The 12543-nt window shown below is 38.1% G+C and overlaps 1 protein-coding gene across 1 annotated transcript in view; it reads left to right on the forward strand.

Moving 5' to 3' along the window:
* The window catches only part of COL11A1 (collagen type XI alpha 1 chain), a 235035-nt gene that overhangs the window by 80557 nt on the left and 141935 nt on the right, over positions 1 to 12543 (forward strand). The window contains exons 9-14 of the mRNA XM_007055218.4: positions 2095 to 2157; positions 4059 to 4100; positions 4526 to 4588; positions 5963 to 6037; positions 7649 to 7732; positions 8727 to 8783. Of these exons, the coding sequence (XP_007055280.2) occupies positions 2095 to 2157; positions 4059 to 4100; positions 4526 to 4588; positions 5963 to 6037; positions 7649 to 7732; positions 8727 to 8783 (384 nt within the window). The remainder of the gene's footprint in view (positions 1 to 2094; positions 2158 to 4058; positions 4101 to 4525; positions 4589 to 5962; positions 6038 to 7648; positions 7733 to 8726; positions 8784 to 12543) is intronic.

A 12543-nucleotide genomic window follows, 5' to 3' on the forward strand; every position in this document is an offset into this window, starting at 1 on the left:
ACTGAACTTTGAAAATCTCCCCCTTTCCTACCAAGTCATATTGACGTTATCAGAGTTTTGGTATCTTTCTAATGACTCGTAGCTTTAAGCTAACGGGATAAGTTTCCAAAGAACCGAGACTCAGCATCCAAGAATGCAAAAATGGCAGATGCAAAGCTGAGTACTTTTCTCTCTATCTGATTTGTACCCACAATGAGTTTGTTAGAGGCACCAGTACTCAGATCTGTGCCTGCATTTCTGATCACAAAACACAACTGCAAACTACTCAACTCTTTGAAAATTGGTCCCCAGATATTTCAGTTGAAGTGAAATTATCCACAAAGTGATACAGGGATGGACCAGTGTTGTAGTGTCATGGAAACGCACCAGAGAGATATACATTAGTGACCTGCGCTCCCATGTTGTGGGGACAGCACAGTCAGTTGCTATGAGAAAGGACTGCAAGACTTCACTGTACAGAGAGACTTTTGGCTAATTCGGTACAGTATTGACAGATCTAGAGAGAGCCATGTCCAGCACTCGGTAGCTAGAATGATCGTAAGCAAAAGACAGAAAAAACTCGAGGGAGCTGGAGCATAATGGAGAAGTTCAATCTGTAAGGTGCTGAAAAAGGTTCAAAGGGCCTAGCTTGCAGAAATAAATTAAAAAAGTAGACTACATTTTAGCATCAAATTTTAACATAATGGATAATACGTTTATCATATGTAGTTTATATCACAAGTTAAATTAATTTATTATTTTTAATGTATGTCCAAATTCTGCTCTCAGTTACATCAGTGTAAATCTGGAGTCACTCTGCTGAAATCAATGGAGTCATTTCAAATTTACACCATTTGAGAGCCATAGTCTGCAAAGGACTGTTACTTGGGCACATCATATATGAATTGATTCCCTTGGATGTCTGTGCCTATCAAAAGAAGCAACAAGGATGAAGAAAAGAATGGTATTGGAAACCTCTACAGTGCAGAAATCTATGCTTCTAACTTGAAAATGTTTCAAGTTAATAACAGATAATTTGTGGGGCGGGGGAGCAGTGGCAAAGGGGCGAATTATAAAATTCCATGAATGGTACAAAACTTAGTGCTCTCTGTCCCTGGTTTACAGCTTGTGCTGTTCCTAACTGCATTCTGGCATTAGGTGGGAGAACAGGTAACTCATCTTTTCTCATCTCTTCCCTCCATCTCTTAGTTCCACTACTCATAGAGCCACAAGGCAGTAACTGCAGCCCTAGGGCTAGATTCATTCCTGCTTTTTCCACTGCCTCAGTATGATGCAAAGAGAGCGGTAGGGATGCATGTGGGGATGCTTAGAGGGACAAGAGGCTATTTTAGAAAAGCTCCTTGCCTTCACATACACCCCTAGCACCTCTGCATCTGCAAACCTTGGAGCGTGAACATTTTTCCTCCTCCTCCTGGCACAGTGGGTCAACCATCCCCAAAGTCAGGTTTTCTCAAACTGGGGGTGGTGACCCCTCAGGGGCCATAAGGTTGTTACATTGGGGTCGCAAGCTGTCAGCCTCCACCCCAAACCCCACTTTCCTCCAGCATTTATAATGGCGTTAAATAGATTTAAAGGTGTTTTTAATTTATAAGGGGGGCCGCACTCAGAGACTTGCTGTGTGAAAGGGGTCACCAATACAAAAGTTTGAGAACCACTGCCTCAAGTCATTTGATATAGTGTACAGCCACTCTACAAGACCTTCTGAAGCTCCCATTCTCTGTAGGATCACATCACCTGTAGTGTGATATGCCAAAAATAAGCTTATTACAAATAATATCCTCCCCCCACCACACACACACACACACAGGATCTAATCCTGCAGTCCTAATGCAAACCAAAGTCCCACTGAAAAAGTCATTGGGAATTTTGCTTCTATAGATGCTACAGGATTAGTTAGATAATTAAAGATATTCCACTGATTTCCTGTTTTTTAGTATTTAATATTTTTGTTTGATAAGATTTGTGTTTGTGATACGTTTTTCATGGCACAAATCCACTCCAACTTTAGTTTTAAACAACAGAGTATCCGTGCTTTTCAGCGTGCACAGGATTCTTAGGCCTAATGTATATTTTCATTTTTTTTCCATTTGGAAGGTGACTGGGCATGGTGCTTATGGAGAAAAAGGACAGAAGGGAGAACCAGCGGTGGTCGAACCTGTAAGTATGTGGGTGGAGATTTTTTTTTATTAAGTGCCATGGAATTTTCATGGGTAATTATTTCAGTGCCAAACTGTGTCACCTACGTATAGGAAGTCAGAATATTATATGTGATCTCCTCCAGTGCGATCACCAATATTATTCTGTGGACTAGCAACACAAATGATAAAGAAGAGCCCCACAGACACACCTCCTTCTGCCATATACTGGGCCAACTGCGCTGTCCCTAAGACAGACCGAACCTTCTTCTGGACAAGAGATTAATAGCCTCCGAAGAATTGATCCTGGTTAGTTTTCACCTTACTGTCCCACACATCATGAGACCAGCCAACAAAATCCCTATATTTGTTTAATTAAATACCTTCATTTGATGTTGTAACATGAATACATAAAAACAGTACCACAGGGTCAAGTAGCACCATCATGAAGCAACATACTGATGCTCTGCTTATTTATCCTGCATTCAAATTTGTGAACCTTAGCAATGGTAAGGGAACTGCCTAAAGAATGCCTCTCAGCTGTGAATAGCAATGGAGGCAGTGAAGCAGCTTCTACACTAAGACACAGTTATGTTGTAGCATTGTAATTTGGATGAATATAATAAACCTGCTTTTAAAAAAAAAAACTGCAATATCTCATCTTAACTTTATAGAGTGGCTAGCAGAAGCTGAGTGCTACTGTCATTTAATGCTCTGGAAGTCTGAGTGGCTTTCCAAACGTATTTGACTGGAGTGGAAATAAATGTGGTAATTTTTAATTAGGTTTTAATGGCAGTTGGTATCACAAAACTATCACAGAGCTTAGTGTTTCTAGAAGTCACTGATCACAAAAGGTAAAAGACGGCAACAGAGAATGAGTTGCGAGTCAGGAATGAAACACAATAACGGCGACGTATGGAAAAGCTCAGACTGCATTAGCCCAGAAAATATCTGGTTCTTAAAAACTACTGTCATTCCCCACTGCTATACTTAAATTCTCTAGCAGTACTTTTTAAAAACCAGTTGTGAGTCAGGCTGTATACACAAAAGGAAAATGAGGACTTGTGGCACCTTAGAGACTAACCAATTTATTTGCGCATAAGCTTTCGTGAGCTACAGCTCACTTCATCGGATGCGGCTGTATACAGCATACCATGCTAAAAAACCTCCCCCATCAATGTGTAAAAAGGAAGTTTCTGAAGCAAACCGAATATTTTTAAAGCTTCTACTGCAGGAATAGAGGCTTCATCAATATTCCATTTTGAATTGCCTCTTGGAGCAAAATCCTCAGAGCAGCTGTTTGATGCCAAAAGCATGATTTCAGGAGAAGGTTCTGGATGATATCATAACTGTGTGTGTGTGTGTGTGTGTGTGTGTGTGTAGAGGCATGCGTATGAAGCAACTAATTCAAGATCTTCAAGACCTGTAAGTCTTCCCCTCTTTTAAAGTTGGAGAACTATAAGGTACAGTTCAGCGCCTTCCTAATTGTACTAAATGACCTTGGAAGCCATCAGCAAAACTGTACTTGCATAAAATGGAACAAAACCAGGATAATGTTAAATCAGCATAGATGAGTTACCATTGTACCAATCCTGCTCGTGTTTTTTTCTAGAAAATCGGTAGCACAGAAAGTGTGACATTGCCCAGGGTAATTTAGGAAACTTCTGTGCAATTATTTTATATGCTACAATGGATCCATTGAAAAGTACAAATTATAGTCCCTGAGAGAAAATGTTAACCTCAGTAGTTATGGAGAGAAGATTTGTTGTGCTTTGATGAGAACAAACAGATGGGTATGGAAGTGAAAACATAAGGATTATAATGTCATAAGACTCCTTGCTAATTTTATTGCAATTGGAATTTATTCTTTTCTTTTTATACTTTCTCCAAAAGATAATGAGACTGGTGTCATTTTTTCTGTAGGGGATGCTTGTTGAAGGACCAGCAGGACCAGCAGGACCTCCAGTAAGTGGATATTTTTTCATTTTGGTTGGTTTTCATAGTTTAATTATAGTTTCATTTTAGTGCATTCAATGTGCCCATTGTCCTTTGGTACTTACAAATTGACATATTTTAAAATAGAGACATCATTTCTCATATGTAGAATGTACTCAACACAGTAGAATAGGGCAAGATTTACAGAAGATCTCGGCTCAAGTGTTTTCACTGGGAACAAACTGGGGTGCTGAGAACTTTTTTGAAAATCTGGCCCAATTGTGGGTGCCCAGAATTTTGAAAAACTGACTATACATTAATATAGAAAAAGATCTGCCTTATCATTTGGAGATAATCATTTATGGGTCTTGAACATAATTTTTTGTAGACAATAGTTGAAAACACTGATACAATCAGTCATTCAGCATAACCATTTATGGTCTGTTTTTTCATAGGGTCTTACAGGTCCCCCAGGTTTACAGGGTCCCACTGGTCCTCCTGGTGACCCTGGTGAGAGGGTAAGTCAAAATATGGATTATGCAGTTTATTAATGGCATATCTTGCTCTAATCATTATAAGAGTTAAATGGGACAAATGCTGAGCTAGAGTATACTGAGCTAGCTAAAGTGTAGTTCATGGAGCTGCACCAGTTTACACCAGCTGAGGATCAGGCCAATATTTCTTTTTAAGGAGCAATACATAGTGAAAACACAGGAGAAAGAAGCAATGTCCCTGTGATGCATTTCTAAGGTTACAGTATCTATCTAAACCTAATCTCACGGTTTTATGTTGGTGTGAATGATTTTAAAATGTAATTAAATAATCATAAAAATCCAGTTACAAATCTCTGATATAAATTTAAATGATATTTAAACAAAATGTTTGAACAATAAACCACTCAAATGAAGAGATAAATAAAGATGATGATATACAGGAACAAAATCCTCACTGAAATGATGGACTTACTGGATACTGTCTGTCTGAACTATGTTGGACATATTGTGATCTTTGATGGTGCAAGGACAAATGAGCTTATATGCTAGCATTACATGATATGGTTTTTGAAAGAACAGGTGTGGTCATGCCTAAAATGATAGTCTAAGAAAACCCAGGTTAAAGTCATGTATTTAATGCAGCCATTCCTTAAGTCTTCAGTGTTTTCGCAGGCTTTTTGTATAATTTTAAAATAGCCTAAATGCGTTCAGTTCAGGGAAATTTTCTATTGCAATAGACATGAAATAAATGTCACTCAGCTTTACCAGTGACAGTTTACTGAAAAGTCTAGCATGTTTCTGAAATATTTGTTTCTGGGAGGCACTGAGAATACAGCAACTATGCACTGTATAATTTGACATTTTTGTTAGAATTCTAAATCATACCACACACTCTACATGTATAAAATGGACTGGCATAAGCATTTTTTCTTTAACCCTTATTCTTATAGATTTAATAATTCCGTATATCCTTATGGATTTAAACTAAGAAAGTAACTCAGAAACTTAACATTATTATGATGAAACTGCTTGGGGTGGTATTCCTTTTGCTTGTAAAGTTGTAAGTGATCAGTAAAATTCTACATGAAACAGCTCTCACAACAGACCCATCAAGCTCATCCTTCTGCACTCGGATCTACCCTTGTGAAGTCCTAACAATGTCACTAGAATTCCACACAAATGCAGGATATTTGTACTAGCAGATCCTAGCGCTGCATCAGAGCCTCCTTTTTTAGCATTACAAAGTGACTCATTTAGAAATTTAGCTTATGCCACTTAGGATAGTTTTTTAAAATACATATGAAATGTATTCACAACCTACAAGAATGAATATATGTGGCCCTGTAACTAGCAAGATCTGTCTAATTAATCTCCACTTCCTTTTGGTTGGTTTCGCAGGGCCCATCAGGGCGTCCTGGCCTTCCAGGTGCGGATGGTTTAGCTGGTCCCCCAGGTACCATGTTAATGTTGCCGGTAAGTCCTGTTAGGGTTACAGAGTGGTCAAGCTTGTATTAAGTAATGCTTTTGCTTCCAAAGAAGAGGAATGAATTAAAAAGACAAAATAAATCTCCTGTCCTATAGCAGGTTCTGTCTTTGGAAACATAGCATGAGAAACATAGGTGCTGCAGCACCCCCTGACTTGAAGTGGTTTCCATTATATACAGGGTTTACAGTTTGGTTCAATGGCCCTCAGCACCCCAGCTATACAAATTGTTCCGGCCCCCTTGTCCTGGTCTAATGGACTAAGCAGAGGACAAAGAACAAGGTAGTCTTGCATTCTAACCTTTGCAGTAACAGTGACTATCTCAAGGATTTAATCAAATCACTTAATGATTCAGTGTTAGCTTCTCCATCTGTAACATGGGAAAATGGCCCCACTGTGAGGTGTGTAGGTATCCATCGTCTTACATAGTGCTAGAATTCACCAGAATGCACACAGACCTCCTAATGGGCCCCAGGTGCTCCTGGCTAATTTGGGCAGCTCCAATTGGATTATTATTAATTAATTCTGATTGTTATTATTGTAAATGTTGATGATTCTACATGAACACCAACACAAAGAGGGGGCTCCACTTATGAAGCAGGAAGCTGGGGTGTTGGAGGCAGAATCTTGATGATCCTTTTTCCTTTGCATATAAAAATAATAATAATGATGTGATTGCAGTGGAGAGACATCATTTATACTTGGAGAAATGCAGTAGTAAAAATTGTTTCATGACCAGGCTAAAAATGCTAAAATTGGCTGTTAAGAAGGTAATTTAACTGAATTTGGAGAAAGTCAGAAGTTGACAGAAGATGGGATTGATCTGGTCCCATGGATTGGCACCAAAAGTAATCTGATCCACACATTCAGGACACACTAAATTTGGAGAACGGAGAATAGTGAAATAAACTATTTTCCAGTAAAGATTTATATCTACTATAATTAGTATATTTATTAGTATATATTTAGTATATAATTACTATAATTAGACAAATTAGACTGATTAGACTGCTTTACATATTCTCTGTTATGTGATATACAATATCAATTGTATCTATCTATATAAGAATATTTGAATTCTTATTGGGAAGCCTTGTGTACATACATTTAAGTTGAGACCTTAGGAAAGGGCACAAACTATTCCATATCAGATAGCAAACTGTTTCCATATCAAAGCTTGACATCAATTGAATTGCATTTCTCCTACTACTAACTAAAGTTGTATTGGCTTTTGCTACATGGTACTAATTGATTTTGGTGGCATTTAATTGTTAGTACAGTTTGGCATAAAAAAGGAATCCATTCTGGTTTCCTGTGTGACATTTTAGTGGGGATTCCAGTGAAAGCAACAGAAATTTTACCTTTTATTTATATAGGAGCAGAACTGGGCTCAAATTCTGTTAGTGGTAACTTAATATTCATATTGGAACCAGTGGGTCTTATTTTACACTCTGCTGAAGTTTAATGAAGTGACACCAGATTAAAAGTGGAGTAAAGAATCTGGCCCAATACCTTAAGCAGCACTATCTGTAGCTACAGTGAACAAGTATGTCTCTAACTTGGCTAATTGTGAATTCTTTTTCTTTGTGCGATATTTGTAGTTCCGCTTTGGTGGAGATGGTGAGAAGGGCCCAACAATCTCAGCTCAAGAAGCTCAAGCCCAAGCTATTCTTCAGCAGGCAAGGGTAAGAATGTTAAACTGGAATAAAAATAAAGCAGCAAATACAGAGGAGACCTGTGTGAAGTTGCCTGTTATACAATATATATATATATATATATTGGGGGAGAGAGAAAGAAACGTGAGATAGATGCAGATGATATAGATGTTTGAGTGAAATACTGAAAGCAGAAATGAAAAAGAACGTTTCAATAAGTCGTGAATATTATATATACACACACATACACCCCCTCACACCCACGCGCGAGACATTGATTCACGCATGAATGTTAAGATGAAAACTGTGGGAGTGAGGACAACAGATTTCATAGGCTTGCCACAGCAGCAGAGCAGCAGAGCATCTGACCAGAGTTGTGGAGGAATTTGGGATGACAGGTTGATGAGCTGTCCAAATCAGCTTATTGTCTATCTTCCCTTGATTAATTCTGGAAAGTGTAATATGACCTCTGGAATGTGTATATATATGGTGACACCAGCATGCTTCATTCTCGCTGTGTGGTCCAAATGGTTTAATTGAGAGATAGAAGCAATCATCAGTGTGGGATAGCACAGAAGAAAGTGGCTTAAAATACTAAAGTGTCTTCTTTAGTCCAATAGAAGAACACTTCTTAATTGCAAAGACAGACATCCAGTTCTTAGGGTTACCAGTGGTTTATTCCTACTGAAAATATACTGATTTTATGAGAGTGGAGGACAAACTTAGTATAAATTTGTATGCATGGTCTGTTATAGTCTCATTTAGTAAACAGTAACTGACACAATTGCTAAGTAATATATTTTATGCATCACACTTGTGACAGCTTAATACACACAATCTTCTAAATATGGGTTGCCAGTTGCTAAGCTCAGCAAAATAAACATCTACTCATGAACATGCAGTTATAACCTTAGTCACCAGCCACTAGCATGAATTAATTACTAATAATCTGGCCTTGCAATGACTATTATGTAATTTTTGTAGCTTCCCCTTGAAATATGTTTTTTATTTTCATTTTTAACAGATTGCTATGAGAGGGCCACCTGGCCCCATGGGACTCACTGGAAGACCAGGTCCTGTGGTATGTTAAACAAAACAAGGATAAAACATTGAATACACAAGTATTAAAAATGCATGGTCCAAATTTCTGCCTCACTTACATCAGTGCAATAAAAGTGATTTGACTGGGGACTTCATTGGTATAATTAAGGCCAGAATTTGAGTCCATATTCTTTTGCTGGGTCTTAAGTTCAGCCTGTAAGCTAATTTAATGTTTTTTCTGTATGGATAGAGTACACTTTAAAACTTGTGAATGTCTTATATAACTAAATAAACCTGTGCAGTTAGATAACTGCACCTTTCAGTATTCAGGGTGTTTACTATGGAAAATATTAGGAACTGAAAGGAAATGCTGCAGAATAATCTTACCTGTTTATCATAGGTAAAGTAAGTCAGTACTGTAAATTGGCACAACTCCCATTGACTTCTAAGAGAGTTGTGTCTATTTACTTCAGGGCTGAATTTGGCTCACAGACTAATATTGAATGATTTTGAAGGATATTATTGTCACTGTGGTTATAAAAATATTCTGAGTTCAGTACCCAGTCTGCAGCAAACAAAAATGACAGCTTTTTAACAGCAAGCATATCAAATAGCTTTTAGGTCACCATTACATTTGCTACTGTGATCTCTACACAACATTTTAAAAGGATAGCATGTGTGATAACAGTGGAAAATCAGGTAGGAGGCTCTGCGCTTTGTAAATCACCTGACCAATCTTGTAATTGTAATTTCCTCTTTTAGGCAACGGATACATTGTAGACTCAAGTAATTCACAAAATGCTGTAATTTAGCATTTATCATGTTTCAAAAAGCCATTTAAATATAGCAACAACAATATAAAATGATAACTGCTGGAACTAAGATTATAGGCTTTGTAGAAAACAAGTCTTTTCTAAAATTATCTCAGGTGATTATATTTATCCTCTTGGATCCAGACAGTAGGGTTTTTCTCTAGACTAAGTATAGCATCCATATTTGGAAGGATTCACTGAGTTTGGAAAGCAGTATTTAGTCTGTTTTGTTGGCATGGCTAAGTTGGCAGATATTTTGCCTGTTTTGTGATTATGGTGATCGCTAACTGCTGTATTTTATCAATGTGTTTTGCAAAACAATGGATGAACTGCAGCACAAAGAAAAAGTTTAGCTCTCATAATGACATAAAACAAACATCTTGTCGTAAAATATATACAAAAGCATGCTTACCATTATTTAATAGCAAAGCAGATTATTAATGTAGAACAGGTATCCATGAAACATTCCTGAGGTGGTATAATTGTAACATCAGGAGTACAAACACTCTTCCTCCATCTTTTTTGGCCCCTCATTGCCTTTATGTGCTACCTTAGAAACAGCTCATTGTTGAGTGGTAACATTGTGACGTCATGGTTAAGTCACTTCCCCTGCCACATCTTTCTACCTCCTTTTTCCCCCTACTGTCATCATCTCCCTCCCTAATTCATAGCTCACTGGATGAAATATTCATCAGCAGGTAGGAGGGGTAAATGGACAACCACATTTTATCTATCTTCTATCGAATCCACAGACCAGGCTCTTAACCCTATTACTGCTGCCATGTATTGTTCTGGTAACACAAAGTAGCCAAAAAGCTGTCTTAACTGTACCCCTTCCGGATTCCTTTTGTGAATGGGAAATCCCAAGGTGCATAGAAATGGCATGGTGGCTCTGTGTCCCAGCACATAGTGGAGAGGGTATATATGGAGAAAATAGGTCTCTGTCTGGGAGCTCTCATACACCAATGATCTTTGGCCACTGCAAGGGCACCTTAGACTACCGGCAGCTGGTGTAATCTTGCCACAGCTGTAAATTGGACCTTGGGGTGGCTTGGTACCCTGTGGCCCCAGCATCATGTAGCTGTGAAGGACCCTTTCCTCACCAAGTTATGCTGAACCCCAAAAGGCCAGTCCCAAGGATTGGCACTTTCTGTCTATCTAGGTAAAACTGAGTGGTTTCAGCTGAGTCTCAGTTAATAAAAATAAACAAACAAATAAATAAACAATTTCAGCTACAATCACTGGGCTTTAATTGTAACTTTGAAACAGATACACAAGGGAAAATTCTTCAGTGGCATAACTCTCCCAGAGTCAACAGCATTGACACTGTCTGTCAGCAGAGAGCTTGACCCGCAGACTTTTGGTTGATCACAGTTTGGAAAATTTCATTACATTTATAATAAATCAGAATAAATTGGTGCAAGGTAACAAACCAACGGATACCCTATTTCCACTGGTGTAAATCAAGAGACAAGAAGATCGCATTCAGTACATACTGTCATTACCATTATATAACTGTGGTAACACTGAATCCATTTGTAAAGAATGGTGCAATATTGCTAGTGTATAGTTCTGTTTACTGATAGTCCTGGCTACATACCACCAACAGTTTACGTATTAGAAGCATTGGTGGCTCTTTGTATGGGAAGGCTAGGGAATGAACCACATTAATAGCTATTTTGCCATCAAGCCACCAGGAGGCTCTAGAAATCCAGCTCTTCTGATCTGGCAAAATGTTAGGCCAAGGTTTCCAGAAGTGACTAGTAATTTTGGTTGCCTCAGATTTTAGATATCTCACCTTGAAATATCTGAAAAAGGACCTAATTTACAAACATTGCTGAGCACCTGTCCTCTGAAAAATCAGGCCCCTTGAACAATTCTCAAGTTGAACAATGAAAAAACAAGGCTCCCAAAATCACTAGTCATTTCTGGAAGTCTTGACCTTAATCTGTCATGTATTTTGCTAATTTAATTGTGAGAACACCAATTAAATACATTAAGAATCATATTAAATGTATTATTAAAAAGCACTTTTCTTAGCATAGCAGAGTTGTAGTTACATTAAGTGTTAACATTCACAGTGTTAAAGTAGATTATTTATCCTTTTTTTGTCTGAGGTCGTTTCCACTGATTGTGCAAATTTAAAACCGTTTAAAAACTAGGTTGATACAGAGAAACCTGTGCTAACAGTCATCTGCTAACTATGGTCACTTGTCCTTGTCCAACTCAGGTCTGGTTCTTGCTCACTTAGGGCTTGAACCACTGACTTCAGTTGGCACTAGATCAGGACCTTAGAGCAATTTCTCTTCATTTCAGTAGGAGAATCAGACCCCCAGTCTCAGCAAAGTTTGTATAATATTAAGTACACAATATTTGGTGCCAGCTATTCAGTCAGAAATGCAGCAATCCTTTGCGCTTCTTAGTAGGCTTCATTCTATTTGTATACTCTGTTGGTTACTCTTTTTGAATTATGTTGGTATGTTTTTCAGTGGAACAAATATTAATGGAAAAGGCAAACAGATTGTGAAAAACGTTAGGCCAGATCCTAGCTACTCCGATTTACTCCAGCTGAGGATCTGGTCTAGTACTGTTTTTAAGACCCAGAATAATATTATGAGATAGAATACACTCCTTGCTTATTATTTACTCTGAAATGTTGTGTCTCTATCTGTCTGATGCTATAACAGTGTAGAAATATAGTTATACAGATTTGTCACATGTTTAAGGGCTTGATCAGAAGGTCATTGTAATCAATGGAAAGACTCATATTGACTTCAATGAGGTTTGGATCAGGCAGTCAGATTGTGCTTTATTTCTACAGTTGCACAAGGGTGCTGAAAATCCACTTTCAGGACTTGCTGTCTCCTCCTTGATGCAGGAAGCAGACATGTTTTAATGATTCATGTTCTCACTGAGCTGATATTTACCTGGCAAACATTAATATAGAACACAGTGGTCAATGCCTGGTCCCATTTAATTCGATGGATT

The sequence above is a fragment of the Chelonia mydas genome, chromosome 8 (assembly GCF_015237465.2).
Source record: "Chelonia mydas isolate rCheMyd1 chromosome 8, rCheMyd1.pri.v2, whole genome shotgun sequence".
In the NCBI taxonomy this organism is placed as follows: Eukaryota; Metazoa; Chordata; order Testudines; family Cheloniidae; genus Chelonia; species Chelonia mydas.